This window comes from Pimephales promelas, chromosome 21 (genome assembly GCF_988280905.1).
Source record: "Pimephales promelas chromosome 21, fPimPro1.hap1.1, whole genome shotgun sequence".
In the NCBI taxonomy this organism is placed as follows: domain Eukaryota; kingdom Metazoa; phylum Chordata; class Actinopteri; order Cypriniformes; family Leuciscidae; genus Pimephales; species Pimephales promelas.
This window is the reverse complement of record NC_142789.1, coordinates 19,431,153-19,456,307: the sequence shown is the minus strand read 5'-3', so window position 1 is coordinate 19,456,307 and position 25,155 is coordinate 19,431,153. Positions and strand designations below refer to the sequence as shown.

Sequence of the window (25,155 nt, the reverse complement as noted above, 5' to 3'; positions counted from 1 at the left end):
CAGTATTATAAATACCACCGTGAAGCGTTACAGAGAGTTTCATCAGAGACAGATACATTGTAGCCTGCTGCCACAACCCTAAGCTAACAAGCTGTCTTTGGACACTGCTGAGCCTCTGTTACATTTAGAGAAAGGATGATAAAAGCCTTCTGTAATACTATAATAGAGTTGAGAGGTGATGCAAAAAAACATAAATCACAACAAGCATTTTAGCCAACAGGCAAAGACTTGCATAAAGAAATTATTTATAAATGTGAAAAAATCAATTGTGTCCATGGAGTCACAAAATAGTTCACCCAAAAATAACATTTCTGCCATCATTTGTTCACCCTGATGTCATTCCACAACCATTTGAGTTTCTTTTGACATGTTCTCTTTTGAATGTCTTAAGCAGAGCTCAGACTATAGTTTCAGGCCGATTTAACCCTCCCGACATATATATATATATATATATATATATAAAAAAAACGCGTTCAAGGCATCGGTTGGTTCCGATGTTCGGCCGATATTATCTGGTAATATAAGGCGTTTATAGATCAAGTCTCCACTCGATCAGCACATAATGCCATTTCTAAAGTTCCTTCACCTTGTAGACTTGTCTTTCATTGGCTATTGTGGAGGTACTGACATAATCTTCCAGATTTAAAATCCTAAATATTCAAAAAAAAAATGTTCGATATTTTTGGGGCTAATCTGGGCCAAACATCAGAACCGGCCGATGGCCTTGATGCAATTTTTTCCTCTGGATGTCAGGAGGAGTAAATCGGCCATAAATCAGCCAGAAACTCCAGTAGAGCCTGGCTGCTGCTCACCTCCATTTAATGAAAGTGAATGGGGACCAATGGCTGTCAAGCTCCTAAAGCACAAAAAAAAAAAAAAAAGAGCACCATATATTTTTTTTAATGGAAAAATTGATCTATATTCCACAGACTGAAATTCTAGCCAACATAAAAAAAGTAATTTTGTACAAAAAAGTAAAATAAATACAATAATAATATTAATACAATAAAATAAAATAATACATCAATAAAAAAATTTTATACAACATAAATATACTTAATTTTATTTATTAACAACATAACCATGATGTCAGGAACATTGTACGTACTCCCAGACATAATGATGTGCATGAGATAATCTAATGTTTGTCTATCTATCTATCTCACATGATATAAGCACAAACAACATCCTTCCCCTCCTTTACTCAGATTGTCCGTCAGGATCACACTGAAATGTCATGACAGGAAGACATTCCGCATACCAAAATAAACAAGAGCAGAGCGCCACAACTTACAAAGACATCCTTTGATAGAGGAAGAGACCTTTATATAATTACAAACACACAACTGCACATTCTAAATTGTTACTTAACCTTAGTGTTTCAATTGTAATCAAAAGGACGACACATTTAAAACAATTATTGAAACTGAAACTTTCTGAGCTGTAAAATCCCCTTGTAACCTTCCATGTTAGTATCCACTAAATATTTATCAATCATTGACTATGATGCCAGTCAAGCATGGGGACAAAACCTGATTTTATCTTTACTTCTGTTTTTATCACACACACTGTAACTTCTGGTTTGCATTTAGCGCTCAGGACTGATTTTCTGCTCTTGCAGAATCTGCATGCCTGCCTCACTTCATTGTAATTGTTACGATTCCTGTCTTTTGTGGACTTTTGATATTTCCTGTTCTGTGCCATGTTTTGTGGTGATTGTAGTTTTTCTTGTTTTTTTTTTAGCCTGGTGTTTGTAATTAGCCCCAGCCCCTTGTTATCTTGTTTAGCTTGTATTTAAACCCCTGTGATTCAGTTGTTGTTTGCTGTTGCTTGTAGCTGTCTCCTTGTTCTTGTTCTGAGTTTCTTTCTGGATTACCTTTTTGTATTATTAAAATAGTGCTTGCATTTGGATTTGCTCTCCGCTTCATTCCTGACTCAACGTTACAGTAATATTGCTGTGGTTGTGGTTAGAGTTTTTGATCATTTAGTAGAAATATTTAAGAGAGAAAAAGAGCAAAGAGGAGTGAATGTATACAGGCCAGAAAGCAAAAGGACTCCTGGCTCCTGTCTTCCTGTTTCCCACTGACGCCTATGGAAGTGCGGCCCTATAGAGGAAATCCTTGTACTCTAGGATGGGCCTGTGTGAACTGGAAAGCCTGATAATTGTATCCTGAGTCCTGACTGCTATCCCTGCCCTGTCTCCTGGGTTCCCACTGACAAGATCTGGTCACTTCCCAAACATTTCTCTGCATTTAACATGTGCTCAGTCAGTGTTACCATATGGTCAGTAGCAAAGGCTAATAGATCCGATATCTGTACTAATAAAATGCAAGCTCACAAGGGAATCTCCAATCAGGGTATTAGCAAAACAAGAAATAGACACTTTAGATGAAACCTGTGGATTAGTTCAGAAATACAGCAGAAATTATTTTGCAATACTATAATGAAAAAAAAAAATGCACAGAAACGGATCACGAATAACCAGAAAAAATCCCTCTCGTGAAGGCATCAGTGCCAGATGTTTAAATACACACAGCGGAAGCCGTGGTTTCCCTACATTCTAAAAAAAAAAAGTGAGAAAAGAAACGGAAAAGCTGCAAACGCCTGTTCCTTGTTTTAACACTTCTCCTCTAATTTCCCAGCATCGCTGGTTATCATGGTTAATGATGGTAAGGAGACTTTTGTTTTTCGTTTGCTAAGAAACCTCTCTATGCACTTTTTAGTTCTCGCTCTTATTATTCTCTTGCAAAATAAATAAATAAATAAACATTTGTATTTCATAATTTATTAACATTTTATAGATGCTAAGATAAAAAGTATTTAAATATTTTAGTGCAGATTATTTTTGCTTCTGTTAGTTTCATAGAAACAGTGTATTACAAAAAAACATTTAATATTTTATGCTTAAAATGTTACTTAACAATGTGGTTTTCAGAATACACTTCTGAAAAGGAGTGATAATTTACTCACCCCCATGTCATCCAAGATGTCCATGTCTTTCTTTTTTCAGTCGAAAAGAAATACATACATACCAGGATTTTCTCCATGTAATGGACTTCGTGGAACTCGCTCATCAAAATGAAAGAATCTTTTTTCAAGTAATTTGGTTGACTCAACAAACGAAATGAACTAATTGACTCGGAAAAAGTTTTGTTCATTTTGATGAACCTTTTTTTTTGATGACCGCTCGTTTTGCTAGATAAGACCCTTATTCATCACCTGGTGTCGTTTAAAGCCCTTTGAAGCTGCACTGAAACTCTCATTTGGACCTTGAACCATTTGGTTCCCAATGAAGTCCATTATAATCTGCCTTTTTAAATCTAGTCCAATGTAGAATGTACTTAAATACAATTAAACTGACAGCTTAACTTATTTGGATGAGATAATGTAAAAAACGTATTGATTATGTTTACTGTGTATAGAACTCTAATACAAAAAAACAACAACAACAATATAATGGAATGTAAGATATAAACAACAAAAAAATAATAAAAAATAAACAAACTGGGTTTTTTAGGGACTCCCAATGCAGACTGCTGTCTAAGCAGTCCAATTCCCCAAATTTTCTAGTGTCACCGCAAAAGAATCCCTGTCTTCGTGACAGTAACCGCTGAGCCACACCTTCCCTATGTCTCTCTCTCCCTCCGCTAATGCTGGTCACTGGGGCGTGAAGAGCAATCACATGAGCTACGTTGTGCTGAACCTTTGTGGTCTCACAGACTGGAATTCATACCAAAGTTCAGTCAGAAAGGCAAAACTCAACCTACAGTTGACATCAGCAAAAAAAAAAAAAGAACTGTGGGAAATGAGTTAATGTTTAAATCCTTCCGAAATAATTAACTTGAAAGATTTCAAATTCATTTCGTAATGAGGAAAAGACTTTCGCTTTTTGCCCAGCTGCACGAGGAAGCAAACGAACCGGCAGGGGAAAACATGAGAGAAAGTGTCGAGGGACAATGGCAATTAATGATGATGGGATTGCTTGTGAAAGCCTCCCATGCTCCTCATCTCAGTGGGGTTAAGCAGGGCTGTAACTGTGACGACGACGACGGCGGTTGAGGGAATTGAGCATAAACTTGAACACTTTCCTTCTCTCTTCACCTTGTTTTCTTTCTTTTCCTGTCTCTCTTTCTCTCTCTTTAAACTTTAATGTCAAGCAATGTTTGACTCATTCCATTTGGCCTCTGGTTTCATCACATATTATGAAAGGCATGTGATTCAGAGAGAAACAGAGCTGACTCAAAAAAGCTGCTTACGTGTCTGGGAGTGGGATGGAATTTGCAATGTGTCTCGCTCAATATAACCGTACAGCATGTGGCCCATGAAAGCGTCCGAGTATGATATAAACAGGACCAGTTTTTGCAGGATTTATTGCATTTTTAGGGTTAAAACTGTTATATTCACACTAAAACAAAGTAATCATACGGATCATACTTTCACAAGGTCTGCAGCAAAACTATCATGAGGTAGGCCCTACTTGTTATGTATTGTATTGAGTACTAAACAAATACATGCACATTTCTAATGCCTTGTAAAATAATGAAGTAAGAAATTGTGGTTGACTCATCCAAGAGTCTGACAAAAAGAATAACCCACGCCTGCAGTTTCTTAACAGTCATGTGCTTGCTCTTCTATATAATAGCAGAGAGAATACATTGTTTGACTTTTCAACTCTGTGTTGAGTTCATTTCTCACTTTCTGCAAGAAACAGAATCAAGGAGATGCCTCTGGCTAAGAATGCTTGGGATTTCAAGGAAAACCTTACCGCATTTACACCACACCAATTATCTTGATCTCAGAAAGCCTTTTCAAACAGCTCATCTTGATCGCAGGGCTTTTGTAACATCTGGGTTTGAGGGAGTCCCTCATTGTACTTTCTATAACTAAGAAAACTATATGTTAAAAGCAGTGAAACAAATGCAGATCATTATGCAATAAAAATGGACGCAATTAATCACGGCCTTTGATTTATAGGCAGTTGAAGCTTGAAACAGGCTGACCATATTCATGTTTCTTGCATTCAAAGACCGTTTGACTTCGACGAACCTTTCACAGATTGTGATGACACGTTTTCACAGCTTTTTATATATATATGTGTATTTTCAACCCGATCTCACGACCAAGTCGAATTAGCCACTTTTTAATCATTCGTCGAATTCGTAACAATTCATACGACCTCACTCGTACGAATTAATACGATTTTGCTAAATCGTACATATTTTACGAATTGGCCAATTCGTATGAATTCGTACGAATGACCTACCCCTTACCCCGCCCCTAAACTTAACCATCACGTGGGTTTAGACAAATCGTACGAATTAGTACGAGTGAGGTCGTACGAATTAGTACGAATTAGCCACTTTTTAATCATGCGTCGAATTCGTACGAATTGGTCGTGAGATAGTGTTGGTATTTTTTATGTTAAACCAACAATATTTTTATACAGTGTACATTATGTTCATACATACATACATAAATAAAGAACATTTTTTTCTTCTGACTGCCATAATTAATCATTGTATATTTATTCAGTTTTAGAAAGTCGTGGATTTTTTTATATTTTTTTTTTTTTGCTATTGAGGCAAATGGAAATATAAAAATCAAATTTTCTTTATTCGTTCTTTCCCAACTGTAAAAATATTTTCATGATTTGTAATCACAACATTTTTTCTTTTGTCAAATCAACTTAGATAATTGATGTAGTTCAGATAACATAATATTTATATTTCTGATGGTTAAATTAATCTCCATCATTGTATTAACTCAAATTTCCATTTCAATGAACTTAAAATTAAGGCAACCATGTTACTTATTTTTTCTAAGTTAAACCAACAATATTTTTTTACAGAGTGCAACAGGTTCCAAAAAAATGTAAAAAAAAAAACAAAAAACAAACAAACAAAGAAACAAAACATTCATTAAGTTGTTAATCGATGGTACATGCGAAGCTATCAAACCTATTCTTTCAACTAATTGTGTTTAACAGTGGAATTCCTGGACAAAAAAATTAAATTATCCATGATTATGCAGAGAAATCTCCACCAAGAATCATGATCAACTAATCGTGCCAAAATAACAGTTATAAAATGGATAGTTACGGTCGTTGATTATGATTGGTTGAGTCACATTGAAGGCCGTTGTTAATTACTCTACATACACCCCTGACCGCATTACATCAGTATTACAGTGTACCTTGGCAAACATTCCGAATCTGAAGAACTGCATTGCTTGGTGGAAGAATTACATTTTTGTGTCTGTGTGTTTATTTTATGAAACCTTGCCAGATAACTGTTTCATGAAAGCAAAGCCCTGAGAAGCTGTGACTTACAGTGAATTTAGAACAGCTATGAGGCACTCTTCTTCACGTGGTGACTAACAATGTCACTTAGCTGTTTTAAATTCACTGTAAACCACAGCTTCTTGGAGCTTATTGCTTCATTTTAGCGAATCAGAATGATGTAATTGATGTCAGTCTCTGTACACTCTCAAAGTACTTCAATATTTGTATGTTTACATCTAGCTATCTATTGACTATACAAATGTGAAAATGATCAATGGAAAAGAATGAAGAGCTTTTTATCAGAATACATGGGAATAAAGTAACTACTCAGCATATTTTGTAATTTATTCAAATAAAATAGTAATCGATTGTATTTTCAGAAAACATCTAAAAAGTGGTATAGCTAGCTAACAGAAACCTACAGAAATAGGTCACAGAAATTGTATGACACTAAAATGACTCAGTGAGCGCGGTTATGACTTTCCACTGTTTTTCGCCCCCTGTCTGATATGCTAAATAAAGTCCAAAACCTCTCTGGAGAGTTTCGGTTATTTCACACACATTATCACTTCAGTATTAATGTGGAAGAGACAATTATATGTTGAAAAAGTTTGAGAAAACTGCTGAGGCAAGCGATGTGTCGTCTGCTGGAAGATTAAGTAATCTTTCGGCTTAAATTTCCTCTAAAGAGAGACTTTCTATGCAGCAGAATGGGAAGTTAATCAATTACGTAATTTCGTGTCACATTTCTTATATGTGATGCTACATAGCTTGCAAATTTGTCACACCTGTTAGCTTGGCTTTTGCATTCAATCAAACTGCCTCCCACACATTCAGCTGATGCCTTCATTTACCAATGTATTTTTATAGCAGGGCCGTATTAGACACGTCTAGGTTCCAAATAATTGGAAATAATTTAGCCAAATAGCCCAATTGCTCAATGTTCAACACATGGTTCATTTTATAAAAGTTAGATGCCAAGTGTGAAAGCATATGGTGTCTTATAGCATGTGTTCAGTTTATTTTTGTTTATTGGTTTAGTGCAGTAATTCAGCTGCAAGCTTGAAACCACAATCTACCTCAGTGACTCAGCAAATTATAACGCAACTTCAGTCTGTTTGCTAGTTCAGCAGGTTCACTTAAAACACCTTCTTAATCATAATACTTATATGACTATATCTGTAATTCATTGCATGCAACTTCATATAAATCTATTACGTTGTTTAGCAATGTTAGCCTATTGGTTCTAGGCAGATAAAACAAAAGGCGCCACAATCACAATCCTGCCATCAGAAAATTAAGACTACAACTGACCTTGAAATTAGTTTGACCCTTTAAGTTGGATGACATCTGCGCAACTAGTGCACTAACTAACTAGTAGGAAACAGAAAAGAGATAAATTAAATGATGGTTGTTTCCCTCACACACACACACCACATGTTGAGCACCAGTTTCTACCCACTCACTAGATTACTGTGCAAATGGCACCAGCTCTTGGTATGCATAAATGGATTAAACCACAGAGAGCAGATAAAAAACAGTGCCCTTTACAATTAGTGCAGGAAACACATACAGAGAAAATGGACATCAGTCATATTCAGCGTGGGTTGAATGTCAAACAAACAGCACAACAAATCAAGCAAGATTTAAACACACCACCTCTAAAACAACTGAAAGATCTCATAGTCTGATGTGGAGATGCGCCATAAGAATTATTGTGTGCATTTGTTGGACGTTTTGACATTTTAATTCTCTCCATGATGATGTTTTTAATCCTGCATATCAACCGTAGCATGTACATCATGCAATAGCCGGAGAGTATACGGAAGCAACTCTACTCCCAACAGTTTTACAGCCTGTACAACTATGTTTAGATCTGACACTGTGTCCGCTAGCTTGGGTTACAAGCTATATATCCATGATTATTTAAACTGCATGTACTGCCTCAAATTTATTTACTTGGCTGAATTCAAATAATAACATGTTTTTTAATACTCAATGCCATGTACCTCAAAAATACAAAGTTGCTTAAAACCATATTTTAAAAATAAAAACCCTAGGCCACAAGTGAGCCAGGGTCCCTGCTTTAAACAAATGATGCCCATGATTACAAGCCAAGACTGTAACCTAATACGAGAGAGAGAGAGACTCAAAGCCTAGTCCAGACGGAAGTATTCAATTCATTCAGGTCTCAGGACAGCTGTTGCCAAAATAGCTTAGTGATTAAGAGACCAAAGGCTTAAAAGGACAAAATCTTCCAAAACAGCCAGACCTGCTGGTTACAGTCAACAGACGGCTGGATGGAACACGCAATAAAAACATTCGGGACTGAGGTCATTAGTAATGAACCTGTGAGCATTGTTCATTTCAGTCAGCACTCTCTTGATGTTCAGTCTGAGAGGGTATGTCAGTTAAAATGTCTCATATACATACATACACGTGTGTGTGTTTGTATCTTTGAATTATCTTCCACGTTTTATATTGTGTTTAGTTAAATGTTTCTGTAATACATTTTACAATAAAAAATGTCTTATCTTTTAAAGTTATACTCTTTGGCATACAAATGAGCTCATTATGCTAATTAGGCTTTGTGTAAACAAAGCCTAACATTAAGTTACTTAAAAACTTAAGTTAGGTCCTATTCAAGAATTATTCTAAACAAAACCAGGCCGGAGAGTATAACTATATTATTACACCATGATTAGACAAAACTGTTGATTAAAAAGCAAGAAAAGAAAAAAAGTTGCTATTTCAAAACGAATCTCTTTCGTTCTTTGTTGGTCCATTAATGAGCCATTTAGAGGTCAATACAGTCAATACAGACACAATACACATTTAAGCTTTGAAATCGGATAGGGCTTTTGGGCCCAACTGCACAGAGAATGCTTAACTGCTGGAAATGAAAAGACTTGCCACTTTGCACTTGTGATCTAGAAAGATAGGGTGGAGATCTGTTTACAGAGGACCACAGAGGAAACTTAAGCGGAATGGAGAGGATCCCTGAATACACACAGCAAAAAAAAAAAAAAAAGAAAAAATGTTAAAGAGTTTAAGAGAATCAAATGACTTAAACATTGGAGCTGACATTATAAATGCACTTTCATTTTTTTTTTCCCCACAAAGCCATTTAAAGCCACTTTAAGCCATTTGGAAAAAAAGAAGGGGGAAAACAGAAGCACAAAGCCATTCAATGTGCCATTAAAAAGCTCTGAGTAACTTGTTTATGTGAGAGACCGCTCACGGCTGAGGAATTCAGACTTTCACAATCTTTCAAAAACACTGCAGATGATCCAGAGTGAGGTTTGAAAAAAAGAAGTGACCTGCTGACTGCATTCTTTCTATCTCTCTTTAAAGCGCACATGATAGTTTCATTAAAATAATTTGAGACAATCTTCAAGACAGTGCCTTTTAACATTACATGTTAATATAGGTTAATAATCAGAAAGGCACATCATGAAATATCAGATTTTTTTGTTCCTCTTCAAGTTCAAGTTGCCCAATACTCTTCTAAGAAATTGTTGCTATGTGATGTATAATTGTTGCGATGATTTGCGATGGGAGGGTATTTTGGTTTGGAAGAAGTTAAAGGGTTAGTTCACCCAAAAATGAAAATTAAGTCATTAATTACTCACCCCCATGCTGTACCAACCCCGTAAGACCTTCGTTCGTCTTCGGAACACAAATGAAGATATTTTTGATTAAATTTGAGAGCTGTATAACTACCACATTGGCTCCTAAGGGACTGCCTCTTGACGGCCCAGAAAGTCAATGAAGAAAATGTTTAAATATCCCAAGTGACTACCGTGGCTCAACTATATGTTTATCAAGCGACAAGAATACTTTTTGTGCGAAAAAACAAACAAAAATAACGAGTTTATTCGACTATTTCTTTTCTTCCTTGTAGGCCAGAAACGAGACTTCCTTAGATTTCCACGACGCATGCGCGAGAACTGAACTGAAGTAGTTGAAAAAGATAGCAATTCTCGCGCATGCGTCGTGGAAATCTAAGGAAGTCTCGTTTCTGGCCTACAAGGAAGAAAAGAAATAATGGAATAAACTCGTTATTTTTGTTTGTTTTTTCGCACAAAAAGTATTCGCGTCGCTTGATAAACATATAGTTGAGCCACGGTAGTCACTTGGGATATTTAAACATTTTCTTCATTGACTTTCTGGGCCGTCAAGAGGCAGTCCCTTAGGAGCCTATGTGGTAGTTGTACAGCTCTCAAATTTAATCAAAAATATCTTCATTTGTGTTCCGAAGACGAACGAAGGTCTTACGGGGTTGGTACAGCATGGGGGTGAGTAATTAATGACTTAATTTTCATTTTTGGGTGAACTAACCCTTTAAATGAGAATAGTCTGGGTTTATAGTTAGTGATTACTTCAGGTGTGAGTTTCTCTATGTTAGCATAAGTTAATCTTGATTATAACAACAGGCTCATTGAAAAAAAACAAACATGCCTCAAGATTTTTCCGAAACTTCAAAAACGTTCATGCAATTCACTGCCAATTCCAGGTGAAATGACCACTAGAGGCAGTAATACACCAACAATTTTAACTTTCACGCAAATTAATTAATAAATACTTGCACAATATGTTATGAACTCAAAGAGTGCATACTATAGTATAGGATTTGTTAACTAATACAGTTTGACTTTGCGTTGCGTTACCATCTCCATTCGGCTTTTCTGATGTAGTAAACTTGATCAGTAGCTCACGTGGCATTTAACTTGAGATACAGAGCACTCAAGTATGAATCCGGTGAAACACGATAAAATAGCTAAATAATTGTAGAAGCAAGCTAAAATGACATGGTTGCTTCATAATACGCATTTGCTCGGTTAGTTTTAGGGTACGGTTGTACGCTATTTTTCAAATGCAATACACTGCAAAGAATGATTTTTCATTTAAGTCAAAAAAGAAAAGTAAAAAGTAAAACATATGATCAATATGTTATGACAACATGTTTTTACATTAACTAATCAAAGCTACACTGTGTGATTTTTACCCCCATCTAGCAGTGAAAAGGTATATGACCATCCAGTGAATATTAGTTTCTGTTCCTCTCAATTCCGATTTCGTTTAACTCCTACGGTGGCCAATGTAGTCCAAGATTAACATGGCTTCCAGTTCGAGTGTTAAGTGTTGTTAAGTGTTAAGTAAAAGAATGTTAACTCAAGCGTAAACGCGAAAGGCGAAGCTTGAATTAACGGGTATGTCCCTCTTTGGCTAAGATGGAGGGGCAACACATGGCGACCAACATTAGAACCCCTTACCCGTAAGTATTTACAATGGCATATTATACACTCACGAGAATATTTTTGAAAGAACCAAACCAAGTGTTTTTAGCTAAGACTAAAAGAACTAAACTAAAAGAGTTACACAGTGTAGCTTTAAGCAATTTTCTACGTTTTTCAACTCTGCAATGACTTAAACATCCAAGTTGATTGTACTTTTCATTACAGTGAAGTTTATTGGCACGTGTTTTTCAAAATGTCAAATTTTAATTCAATGAGTTGCCTCTTTTTTATTTGTTATCATTTGCTAAATTTATTAGCACTTCCTAAATGAAAATCGTTTGTACACAAATTTTTGTTATACATTAACTTTTAAGCGCACTCATTGGACATTTCATTATCGCACTGACGTGATGCATAACAACCAAGGTGATCAAATATTAGATTGACGTTCATCTGTTCTGGAAAAAACATCTACAAAGTGAAGTTCAAGTCTCTTTTAAGTGTTTCTGTTATGCTAGTGCTGCTGTTAACGTGATTAGCCAGTTAGTTGAGGAAGTGGTGGAGCCCCGTCCTCTAAAGAGACATCTGTGAGCTTATAGCGCAACCCACTCAATGACACCACTAATCCAATTAGACATTGATATACAGGTCTGTCCCTTTTCGTAAACTAGGCTAATTCAGCGACATGTGTTGTCGATTGACTGTATTTGTGTCTACGTGTGTGAAAGACTGATGCAGGGCCAATTCGAAAAGGTCAGCATGTCTCTTATCAAAACCAACTGAGACATAAAGAGAACAAAATAATGTGTCCTTTTCGCCCAAGGCTGTCATCAGCTGGAGGAAGCTGCAGGGAGGAAATTCATGACTTCCTGATCACTTTGGACCAGCGCTTCCATGGCGGTAAACCACCATTAGTGTCCAACAAGATGAGACAGAGCCTTTGTGAGGGCATTGCTTGTTCCCATGGTGACAATATGTCTCAATCCAGAATGTGTGACATCTGTGTAGACACAGACAGGAAGGATATTTCTTGGAAATAGAGTCATATTCATCCAAACAATTCCCTCTCTGTCAACATGGAGAGAAACTGTGCTACACTTTTAGCTTTTAGATGGTGATATATTAAAATGTTATAACTCAGCTGTGGCTGTTAAACCAGAGGATTCAATTCAAAGAAATCCCCAGAATATCCATCTGACTATTTAGCTCATTTTGAACGATTGCATCTGGTGTCTTGAGGACAACAGAGGTGCAAGATTGACCGATAAAACGCACTGTGCAGCAGAAACGTTTCCATTTTAAGGAGTGGTTGGTATGGTCTCCCACTCAGGCCTTGGATGGTGGAACAGCCCAGGAAACCTCTTTCCACCCCCACACACGCACACACACACACATGAAACCTCTGACTCAACTTGAAACCATGAGCTCTGTGGAGGCATCCTGCTGACTGACTGGTGCTTTCTGCCTCAGGTTACAGCATTTGTTGCTGCAGTCTGCTTACTGTAGGTCACCTGAGAAAGATAAACATGCAGTTTACTCACTAAAAGTACTCCAGCAATAATACAGGCTGAAATCGAATAGACTAGAGGTTATGTCTAACATAAATGGCAGTTGCTGAAATTAAAATAGAATTATGTTGGGATTTGCACATGCATCCTAAAATAGACATAAATTAGATTGTTGTTGAACAAAACAATATATTGGACAGTATGGATAGTCACTGTAAAAAAATATATTGTTGGTTTCATTTAAAAAGGTAAGTTACCTGGTTGCCTTAAAACTTTGAGTTCATTGAAATTAAAAATGTTGTTTAAAAAAACAAGTTAATGGAGATTGATTTAATAAATCGAAACTCAAAATATTGTTATCCGAACCACATTAATTATCGAAGTTGATTTGACAAAAGATAAAAAGTTGTGATAAATCATGAAAATATATTTTTACAGTGTAACAATTATGAAAAATGTTTAAGTTCATATTGAAATGTCTGACTTTTCGTATCTGCAAATCTGTTTGAGACATCTCTGAGACTTGATATAAAATAAAAATGTAAATCTTAATTTGTTCTCCATTTATATTACTGATGTGTAGGAGAAAAAAATATTTGCTGGGTTCCTATTTAGTAGCCTATTTTGCTCTGTATCTTACACCTGGCTGCATGTCACCCTGACAAACACTTGATGTGCAACACCAACATTGGTATTGAGTCATACACAGCAGGGGTGGGGCATTCAGTAAAAAGGACAGGCTATAGCACTGCTTTCGCTGGATTTCATGTATATTTACACGACCTAGGCTATCACATTTCTGTGTATATTTTCCCTCACCGTTGTAATTTCTATCGATAGCAGACTACAATGTGCACAAAAATACTCACTGCTTTAAGACACTGTTGAGATATTATGGTCAAATCAGAGGTGTGTTTACAGTGTAAAACTGACTGACTAACCATTTCCATGAAATGCCACGCGTTGTGTTTGCAACCCAGCCCTAGCAAACTTTAACTTCAACAATAGTGCGTACTATTGCGAAGCCCTGTACTAGATGTCGTCAGACCCGATGGGCGGAGCCAATATGTCGCAATCTTACTAAGAACAGCATCATCGAGTCAGGCTGGTGTAACACATCGAGCATATTAGACGTGCCCAGCCAAATTGAGACTTTACAGTCGGACGGTCAGGCTGAGGGGCCACGTCTGATTTGTGATCTCATTATTAAAGGGACCTTTATTTCTGCAGCAACAAAATAGGAACTAAAGGACTGATTATTCCATTTCTACACTGTCACCGACTCGGACGTGTTCTCTAGTTCAACTTTCTTCGGGCAATTCCTTGTTTGTCGTATCGCAAAACTTCCAGAAAAGTACGTTTAACTGCGGCTTATCAAGTTTTATTTGTCCGGAACTCGTCGTAAATTATCTTAAACTTCATCCGACCAAAGGACTTTTAGTGAAAACTTACATCCAAGGAAATATTGTCCATTCAGGACGCGTTCATTCAGCGGGAATAAGGAACAAAGACATCCGTGCCAACAACTGAAGGGCTCTTGGTGTTGCCGCCAGACTCCCAAGTATCAATTTGCTCAACTTCAAGGACAAAGAAGAAAGATTACGAATGAAAAGAGGATAAATGCACGAATATCTGCAAAACACATCGAAACCGGAGACTCTTTTCAAATCAACTTCTGTATAACGTTAAGGCACGCGCGCGTCCTTTTAAACCAACTCATATTTACTGTATTCACTGGAGACAACTTTATCTCTTTTATGCCGAGACTTAACTACAGTTGAGACAATTTCCCAGTGTTCATTTTATTATTTTTTATGTTTTTCCCCGTGGAAATGTTCTCTGACAATTAGACACAACTAAGTGCGCCTAGTTTTCATTGTTCTGTTTTGGAGAGGAGCGGGTCCTTTGTCTAAAGCAGCGAGGTAAGTCAGACTTCAAGCGTCACCTTAACTTCTACAAATCACTACTTCATACTTTCCAACCAAGGTTCCTTACGATTAATGTCAATTATTGATATACTTAACCATTTAAACGAGTATTGAGAAACATATTGGTGGTTAAACTTTACATGTTGCAGGCTGCGCATATTGTGGTGTGAACTCTGTCAACTTGCACTAAGCATTCAATTTAGCCTACTGAGCATATTCTGTAAGTAATATTTTGTAGGCTATTTTTCTGGACAGCGAGTTGTGGCGCAATGGTTCGCGCATACTGAGAGTGAGAACTGCTTAATCAGGAGATTTAGGTTCTGAATCGAGTTCTGAAACCTCGTACCGGCTTATGATGAGGCTAATCTTATCATTTATGACGAGAAAATTCTACTAATAGGCTATTTGAATAGAAAAGTTAGTTTAAAAATAGTGCAGTGGAAGAAACTGGGATACGTCATTCTATGACGTACGCTTGAATGTGTAATAACTTAAACACTTGTATGACTCACAGGCGCCAAACAGAATTTCGAAAGGAACTTGAGTCAGTATGATCAAGCAACACTGCTCATCACATAGTCATTCAATAGTTATTAATTACCTCCTTTCATTACACAACATTATTGAACCACCCATTCTTGTTTAGTTTGTTAGTGAGAGTTATTATCCCAGGCTACCGAGTGTTCAAGTGTGGTGCAATGATCAAATGTACAAATTTTTTCATGTCACCATGAGGCATTGACTCTGCATTCTTCATCCAATCATCAGCATTTATGGTATGTTAAGTAATGCTGTCACAAGGTCATGAACTTACATCCAGTTGTTTTTGTCACAGATGAGTATGAACCTGTCAACTCCTACACCTCCACTGCGACTGAAGCGAGTTGACTTTGAGGACTCTCACAACACTGACACCTTCAAATGCAAGCGCCGCAGGCTCAGCCAGCCTCCTTCCCCGGGTCTCGCGCCCTGTCTTCGCCCCCTGTCCCAGAGCCTTGAGCAGCCGGGGTCCGAGAAGCACCACGTCTCGCGCATCGGACCCTACATCCTGCTGGAGGCCATAGAAGGAGCGCAGACATTTAGAGCTGTTCATCAGGTCACAGAACAGGAGTACACATGCAAAGTGAGCATATAGATTCTTCATTAGAGTGGATTTAATATATTTCATATTAATATAAGTTCTGGAACTTTTATATAATGAAGGATCAATAATCATTTAGTTTTGGTATGTTCCCACCAGGTGTTTTCCATAAAGAAGTATCACGAGTTCATCGCACCATACACTCGTCTGCTTCCACACAGCAACATCTGCAAGATTTCAGAGCTGGTGCTCGGGGAGAACAACGTGTACATTTTCTTCGAGCGTAACTATGGAGACATGCACTCGTACGTGCGCACCTGTAAGAGGCTGCAGGAGGATGAGGCAGTGCGCCTGTTCGTACAGATGGCAGCCGCAGTGGCGCACTGTCACGAGAATGGCGTCATTTTAAGAGACCTTAAACTGCGCAAGTTTGTGTTCACCGATCCACAGAGGTCAGTAACTCAATTTAATTTTTTTTTATTGCTAGTTAGTCAAATCATATCAGCTCTTGATAGTAGGGATGCATGATATTCCATGACTAGAAGTAAATATTATTTTTTTCCCCCCTGACATTATTCAATCTAAACTGGCCAATAATGAATTAGTACTCATTTTCACTTTTTTATTACCTTTTGTTGTCATCTGACACCAACTAAATTTTATAAGTAGCCTACTAATAATTAATTGAATAAATGTAATCTAGCAAATCTCAAAATTAAAAGTACATACATTACAATATAATTCATAAATTCAATAGTAGTTTTTCAAATGTTTTATTTAATTTGAAATTTATTTGAACATTTTATAGACCTTTTATATTAGTTTTTTTTTTATCAGTCATGGCATGAAAATAATCCACTTAATATCAGTGCATTCTTACTTTTTATTGTCAGTGTACAGGTGTTATAAGATTATTTTTGTTGTTAAATTTCAAATATATAGTATTCAGATATAAAAAGATGTTAATATTTTTTTTACTATTAAAAAAATAAAGTAAAATAATTATAAAATGTGTAATACATTTGTTACAATGTATAACTGAATTAAAATATATATATCCATAGGTTTTACCTTATCTTGCTCATCTGTCAAATATTTTCCATTCATTAACGTAGGATTTAGTTATCAGGTGACTGATGGATAACTTTTTTGTTTCCTCAGAACAAAGCTTGTCTTGCAAAACCTGGAGGACTCCTGTCTTCTTAACGGGAACGATGATTCACTGACGGACAAACATGGCTGCCCAGCCTACGTGGGCCCAGAGATCTTAAACTCACGGCACTCGTACTCAGGGAAGGCTGCCGACGTATGGAGCCTTGGCGTTGTTCTCTACACCATGCTAGTAGGACGTTACCCTTTTCAGGACGTGGAACCCACAGCACTGTTCAGCAAAATTCGCAGGGGTGCGTTTACCATCCCGGAGACTCTTTCCCCCAGGGCTAAGTCACTGGTGTACTGCATGCTGAGGAAATCTCCCTCAGAGAGGCTTGAGGCTGGAGATATTCTTCTCCACCCGTGGCTTCACTGTAACAACAATGTATCCCTCAGCCAGCACTCCAGCACCAGACACTCGACGGATCAGGTGGTCCCCGATTTTGAACCGAATGAGACTGGAGACCATTAATGAGCATTCTTCATTCTGTTTACCCACAATCAGGGGTAGTGGACTCTATGAAGAGAGAGATTTTACCTCATAAGGTATGCAGAGCTCAAGGGCATCGAATGGAACAGATTCCATAAACTGTGGTTTACAGCAGTGAGAAACTGCTGAGGTGTTCGGGACAGGCCAGAGACTGACCTCGTAGTCTTTACAAACAGAAGTGACTGTTTCTTACCTCTGAAAAAATACATTTGTGGTGATCTCTTCAAGAAAATGACACACACAGTGCAAAGTGCTGCTGCTAAAAACTCTTTCCTAGCAGACGTTCATTCACAGCACAGAAAATCGCGAGGCTCGTGCACACAATTTTAACATCAGTATTGTCTAATCAGCGCATGGATTTCCCATTGTACAACCATGTTGTGTAAATTAAAGTACCTCTAACTTAATTCCTGGTATACTTGATGCACACTTCGTGCCTTTATGTACTGTTTACATATTTTTGCAGTGGAAAACATAGATTTGACTATTTAAAGTGCCTTTTTTTCCAGTAAAACAGCTGTTGTTGTTAGATTTGGACTTTGTTGAAGTACCAAAGATTTGAGTTCCCTCTGAGCGCATGTATCTGCAACGGGTTAGCACAAGTGCTCATGTTTAGTTTTCATGTGAAGAATTCAAAAGGGTTCTGTGTTTTCTGCGATTCTCTTTTGTAAATGTCTGTTAAACTATGTATTTGTGCTGTAGAGCAGGTTTGACCCTGAAGGGAAGTGGGGCACGTCACGCGCCACAGGAAACGTCCATATAATGGTTTAGAGGTGTGCCTGTCGAGCTAAACAAAGGCTTTACATACGTTATCGTTTGTGATGCCTGCATGCAATGCTTTGACCCTTTTTTTTTTCTTGGTAAAGTACTTGTCATTTTGTAGATATGTTTTTGTCACTAGCGAGAATTGGACACTACATGTGTTGTTGTTGTTTCAAGGGGTGACGTACCCACAAACAAGTATTGTGTTGTTGCCAGTACAAATAAAATGAAAAATGATACTGTATTGCTTTGCTGCTGCTCAAGGATTCATTACTAGATGTGGTCTGATTAATGATGCTAAAATAATCATGTTGACATTCAGCCTAGAACTGTACAGCAGTACTTTTGGCGCCCAGCAAGGTTTTTTTCCCCAATAAAAATCCCAATCGGTGCACATTAAGTCAGTAGATATTTATTTGACACAGCATTTAGGAAATAACACAAATGCTCTTTAAAAAGAAATTTATACAAATGTTTTAAGCTGCCAAGAAGGACATGTTAATGCATCCTGGTACTTTTGTAGGACTATACTCTAAAACAATTTGTAGAAATAATGTATGCAATTAACAACAAAAGATGATCTTGCATCTCTGTTCTTATACTGGCTCAACTTTATAATATATCAAAGTGCTTGAAATTACAAACATGGATGGGTCACAGTCAAATCTAAAATGGAAAAGGAATTCAGAAAGATTGTGATTTCACCACATATGGCCAGATATTCAAGAAGCCCTCCAACATAACAGTGGACAGGACAATACAAACTACAGAGCTCATCATGAGGAATTATTCAAGCCACAGTAGATGAAACCGATCAAGCTGTACGATGTCAAACGGGATGCAATATAGTTCACTAACACCCAGTCTTATAGGTCATAATATCTACCATAATATCTTTCCACAACAGCTATAAACACAGAATTTTTGCCTTTATAGTCAAATGCGTTGTCAGACAACGTAAATTCAATCACCACAAGCAGGTCTTCACAGAAGAAAGTGGAACTGCTATGTTCACTTCACGTTCTACACCTTACAAAAGTTGCGAAATCCAAATAAAAACCAGTAACGACAAATAAAAAGCTTTATGAAAATTAAACTTTACAGACCCATCATTGTTTTTCTTTCACGTTTTTAATAGCTTTGGGGGCGAAACTAAAAAGGGAAGTTGATCCGTAGGTCAACATTAATAAATCTACTGGGCGATGTTTTAAAAAAAAAAAAGTTGAAGAAAATGTATTAAGGGTTAAAAACAAACACAAATATTTAGTTATTTTATCATTTATAAAAAGAAAGTGAAAACTAGGAAAATTTTGAGTTATGAGCACATGTCCACAACTGGATTTAAAAAATTAAATCTGAACTATGCTCAAAAAGAGTAACTAGAGGCAGGAAGCAAAGATGATGAGATGTTGAAATATGCCACCTAGTGGAAATACTGTGACATTTATGGAGACATAAAAACTACTGAAAATATTGAACAGGGTTGAGAGGGAAAGTGAGGGAGAATAAAACTTGCAAAATTCAACTTACACTCAGAGACAAATAAAAAGGACCTCATTTGAGATTTTAAAAAAGCAAGAGAGTAAAAATATGCTAACACACATCACACTGGTTCCCTCAAAGGGCGGTGTTAGAAGTAAGTCTAGTGAATGCAATGAAGTAACGGAAAATGTTAAAGTGCAATAACCAGCACTTGAAAATCTCTGGATTACAACCTCTCCTCATTCCTAAGAAATGACCAACAATATAAAATTGAACACATAAAAAACAGAAAAGAATGACAGGCATGAAAACTCAGGCAAGAGATTGCGTCTTCAGAGGACAGAAATGAGGGCTTCACCAGGCACACAGTGCACCATTCCTGAGGACAGATCAATCAATCCATCACTGATGAAATGAAAGGCTGGTCTTTAGATACACTGCAATGTAATTTTGGCTTTTAACCCTTCACTAGCAAATACGCTGAAACCACGTTGGTTTATTAGCAGTCATTTGGAAGTCAAATCTTAATGATGATAAAGCAAGAGTGTGGATGTTCATGATGCAGTACTTCCTGGAGAAGTGATAACAAATAATAATGTTTCTCACCTCTCTTCATCCATGTTCCCCTCTTCCTCTTCCTCATAGCTGCCCTCATCCAATTCCAGATCCAATTCTGTGCTGATGCCAGAGTCTCGAGGAGCCATGAAAAGACTAAAGGACAAATACACAGAAGTCAAAGGTCATTGAAATGTTTTCAGGTTGGACTTGCTCAGCCCGAGATTCATAAAATATTTAATAAAATACGTACATGACACATAAAACATGTCATAAATATTAAGGTGGTTTTATTCATGTTCATGACAATGTCATCAAGTGTCATTCACTCAATTCTGACATTTTTAAAGGGATAGTTCACCCAAAAATGAAAATTATGTCATTAATGATTCTCCCTCATGACGTCCCAAGCCCGTAAGACCTCCGTTCATCTTCGGAACACAGTTTAAGATATTTTAGATTTAGTCTGAGAGCAGTAAACTGTCCTTGTCCAGAAAGGAAATAAAGACATCCTCATAGTAGTCCATGTGACACAAGTGGCTTAGTTAGAGTATTTTGAAGCATCGAAAATACATTTTGATGTATTTACTGACACTTAATGACAGTTGTCATAAACATGCATAAAACCTTCAAATTTATGACGTGTCAAGTCATGATTATGAAAGTGTCATGTCAGTCTTATGCACACCCCTTCAAGTAAAGTGTAACCAGTTTTTTGAAAAGGGATTTTTGTAACATAATAAATGTTTTACTGTCAATTTAATGTGTCCTTGCTGAATAAAAGTATTAATTTCTTCACACACACAAAAAAATCTGATACTTTTTTTTATACATTAATGATGAATTGCTTTATTTCTGACATACAGACCCTCACCTGACAGAACGGCATGTGAAGAACACAATCCTCTTCAGTCTTTTGTTATAAAAGAAGTAGTTGAAGGACCACAGGTTGCCTTCTTCTCCATATGGGTCTGAATCCAGGTCAGGATTGTAACTGTCACAGAATCCAATCAGAACTTGAATGAACATGCATCACAACTGAATGATGTATTATTTAAACAAACACCACTGAAAATGTCAAAAGCAATCATCAAGTTGAAGCATTATCTACCTGTATATGTCACATTCAGCAAGGCTGATCTCCTTGTCAAGCGCTTCCCATAACTGAGGCTGTAGGTGACTGTACACCTCACCCGCAGCAGCAGACAAACTGCTGTTCACTGCATTAAACACCTGCGCAAAATTAACCATTTAACGAACGTTTTTATCGTATTAAACACGTCTCTCCTCCACATTCAGGTGAACGAGACTGATTTTAATTGATTGATATATATATATACATATATGCATGTTACATACACATACATATACATGTACAATCACCTAAAGGATTATTAGGAACACCTTTTCAATTTCTCATTAATGGAATTATCTAATCTTTAAGGCCACCGGCATGTACCCATACTCTGATGGCTACATCCAGCAGGATAATGCACCATGTCACAAAGCTCGAATCATTTCAAATTGGTTTCTTGAATATGACAATGCATCCCACAAATCTCCATCAACTGCAAGATGCCATCCTATAAATATGGGCCAACATTTCTAAAGAATGCTTTCAGCACCTTGTTGAATCAATGCCACGTAGAAGCTGAAAGGGCAGTTTTGAAGGTGAAAGGGCATCAAACACAGTATTAGTATGGTGTTCCTAATAATCCTTTAGGTGAGTGTACATATATATCAGCCCCATCTTTGTAGGGTCACAGGTTTTACTATTATTATTAATAGTCCGTTTTAAATTACATTTTAGATCATGTCAAAATTACCCAATTAACACTGGGCTCCTTGCTGAAATCATGGCCTTTGGTGCGACTGAAGTCATAGTCTGGCCGGAAGGATTCATTGAGAGTGGCGATCAAGTAAAAGAGAGTCTTTCTGCTGCACTTATCCGAGAGAGGACCCTCGCCATCTTCCAAACTCTGACTCAATCTGAAAGCACAATATAGTTTGATCAACACACAATGACCTTCTGGAAGATATTTTTACAGTGTGCAAGAGAGGAGGCTTTGATGACTATGAAATAATTATCGATACCTCTGGAAAAGACTTGGACTTACTTGTTGGGGCTGATTCCGGAGCTCTGCGGAGGAGACAGAGCCTCCAGCACGTGCGGCTGCCCCTCCTGACAAAACTGCTTAAACATCTGCTTGTCGTCACCAGCCATCTTACAGGAGTAGCTCTCAATACTAGAAACACATCACAACAGTGACAGAGAGTGACTTGAGTTACACCCACAAAACTATACTGTAAATAACAGATAGCACACACGTACGTCTGCCAGATGTCTTTTAAAGACCACTTCATCTGGAAAGCATCTGCTGTTTACTACTAACATCTGATAGACGTCTTTAAGATGTCAGTTCTACATAAGCCTACATTCTAAATAATAAACCTCTTAAAGACCTTTTCTATATGTCTATTTGACATCTGACAGGGAACGTATAATAGAGATGATCAAACATTCTAAACAATAGTCTACTAGATGTAAACACACACATCAAATATACGTCTCTCGTGTGCTATCGTCCAGAACAGAGTTAATATAAGTTACTCAGTTCCTCTTCGTGATCTGACATTGTTACAAATGTTTTTCAAAAGAATGCCACTTTTCTTAGTTTTATCTTATAAAAGCTAGTATTGCGCTTACCGTCCAATTATCTTGCAGTCTCCCGTTTCAATAGTGAGCAAACTGTTCATAGCCTCAAAACTTGAGTTTTCCAGGAGCTTCATGGTTTATTTAACTATAATATATTTTGACAGAACTGCAACAACTCTTTACTAACACTAGATGTCCTTTGATAAACAACCATCGACCACTTATTCTGCCGTTACCTAAACAATGATTAGCACGTTAGTTTGGAGATTGGTACAAACCGAATATTATTAATAAGAAGCCAATATTGGGTTAAAATCGAATAATCTCTACTTCGATGCCCCCTATAGAAGCACATATATAATAAATGGCTCAATTTCGAGAAAAAACAGCGCTCTATTAGCGTTACCTTCAAATGTAAAAAAACAACAACAAAACAAACCTCCCTTGCAGATACTTACGACCGCGTAAATAATCTTCGCCTGTTGCTTAATGGATTTCTATGTCTAATAAATATCTCTTCCTTTTTACTGTGAAATTTCCAATACCTGCCATTAAACAAGCTAAAATTTAGAGGGAAATTATGCATCCCAGCTATTGAATCAGAACTTGAGGAGAATTCCAAGGCTTATAAAAGCCTTAATCCTCGGGTTATTGATGTCTATTTGTGTGGAAGAATAACAACAGCAGAGGACGAGGGTTTTGTTTTGCAGTTTTCGGTCGCAGTAATACGCAGTTACTTGTCTATTTCCTGTTTTTTTTTTTTTTTTTTGAGGTTAGGATGTCATATGATACAAGTGCTACATGTTTACCGCCACCTGCTGGCTTGGAGTTTAATATCGATTCCCCTTTTCTCATAATAAATAATGAGGAAATACGTGGGCTCCAGCTTCACAAATATCGTTACATTTGAATATTAGCAAAAATGACTGGACCTTTTGTGGGACTGGGTTTTAGGGTCAGGTCAGGTGAGACCAAAATAAAGCTTTTTAGCCAATCACTAAATGTGGGTTTGTCATAGACAGAAACATAGACATGTAGAAAAGCACTTCCCCACAGTGAAGGTGAATCTTTAATGCATTGCTAATTTTATTCCAAAGACCCTGGACAACTTGTTGATACACAGTTAGGCCTATCATATTCTCCATCAAGGACCAGCAGATATTAAATCATACCTGACTGACCCTGTCAGGAAACTTAAACTGGACCATCGTTGGAACTTCCAGCTTGACACTGATCCAAAGCACATCTCAATATTAACAACTGAACAGTTCACTGAGTGCCCACAGAATGAAGGTTTTGCCCCATGGACATATCAGTGCCCTGATCCAAACCCCATAAACAAAACCCTGTGTAATGAGCTGAAATAGAGCCCACAGGGACCTCTGAATCTGAAAGATGAGACTCAGTATGGAGAAATGGCCTCAGATCTCTTGCCGTGTTTTTTAACCTTACATATTATATGAAAAGATCAAGAGCTGTTATCTTGGCAAAGTGAGGCTGCAAAAAAATATTAAATGAAAGGGTGTCAATAACTGAGGAATAAATATTTCAGAAAAAAGTATCGCTTTTTCCTTTTCTTTTAAAACTATTAACTTTAATCAAAGGTTAGATTTTTTGTGCATTTTTTGAATGCAAGACTATGATAAATGCAAATTTTCAGTCAGTTTTGCTCATATTTACCAATGGTGCCAATATTTGTGGATTGCAAGATAGAGGCTTCCAATGATAAAACATCAGTAAGTGTTTTATAAGTGTATCAGGTGTTAATCTTTTTCATTTCTATATTTCTCCTGCAAGTATTGATATCAGTAATGTAAAACATCTTATAAAGGTGTTTTCATTTTGTGAATATAAAACCTATTCAAAAAAAAAAAAAAATCATATTTAGGAGGATATATGCTAGTTGCTTGTTTTCTGATCCAATCATAAAATTACAGTAATGGCAGTTAAAACAAACGCAGCGTCCCAAAACACTTAAGCTTAAAAATAGCATATTATCAAAAAGTGGTTAGAAAAATACT

At 37.0% G+C, this 25,155-nt stretch overlaps 2 protein-coding genes across 3 annotated transcripts in view; one reads left to right on the top strand and one right to left on the bottom strand.

The window, feature by feature from the left end:
- Positions 1–23,897, bottom strand: part of maf1a (MAF1 homolog, negative regulator of RNA polymerase III a) — a 46,773-nt gene extending 22,876 nt beyond the window's left edge. The window contains exons 1-7 of one of the 2 annotated variants that reach the window (XM_039694790.2): positions 23,186–23,897; positions 22,596–22,724; positions 22,305–22,467; positions 21,590–21,711; positions 21,353–21,472; positions 20,530–20,634; positions 18,838–20,302 (exon numbers count right to left, since the gene is read on the bottom strand). In XM_039694790.2, coding sequence (XP_039550724.2) covers positions 20,278–20,302; positions 20,530–20,634; positions 21,353–21,472; positions 21,590–21,711; positions 22,305–22,467; positions 22,596–22,724; positions 23,186–23,268 — 747 coding nt within the window. In that variant the 5' untranslated portion in view covers positions 23,269–23,897 and the 3' untranslated portion in view covers positions 18,838–20,277. Of the gene's footprint in view, positions 1–18,837; positions 20,303–20,529; positions 20,635–21,352; positions 21,473–21,589; positions 21,712–22,304; positions 22,468–22,595; positions 22,725–23,185 lie in introns of those variants that run through there. The other variant, XM_089124971.1, reaches the window with a different exon arrangement.
- On the top strand, positions 14,150–18,685 carry trib3 (tribbles pseudokinase 3). The gene is made up of 4 exons (XM_039694784.2): positions 14,150–14,950; positions 15,792–16,079; positions 16,197–16,489; positions 17,199–18,685. Exons 2-4 carry the CDS (start codon positions 15,792–15,794, stop codon positions 17,659–17,661), a joined length of 1,044 nt encoding a protein of 347 aa, XP_039550718.1. The 5' UTR covers positions 14,150–14,950; the 3' UTR covers positions 17,662–18,685.
- Positions 23,898–25,155: the final 1,258 nt, after the last annotated feature.

Coding starts and splice junctions, on each gene's coding strand:
- trib3 (XM_039694784.2), top strand. CDS start 15,792: ATGAGTATGAACCTGTCAACTCCTACACCTCCACTGCGACTGAAGCGA. Junction 16,080..16,196: donor AACAGGAGTACACATGCAAA/GTGAGCATATAG, acceptor TGTTCCCACCAG/GTGTTTTCCATAAAGAAGTA. Junction 16,490..17,198: donor GTGTTCACCGATCCACAGAG/GTCAGTAACTCA, acceptor TTGTTTCCTCAG/AACAAAGCTTGTCTTGCAAA.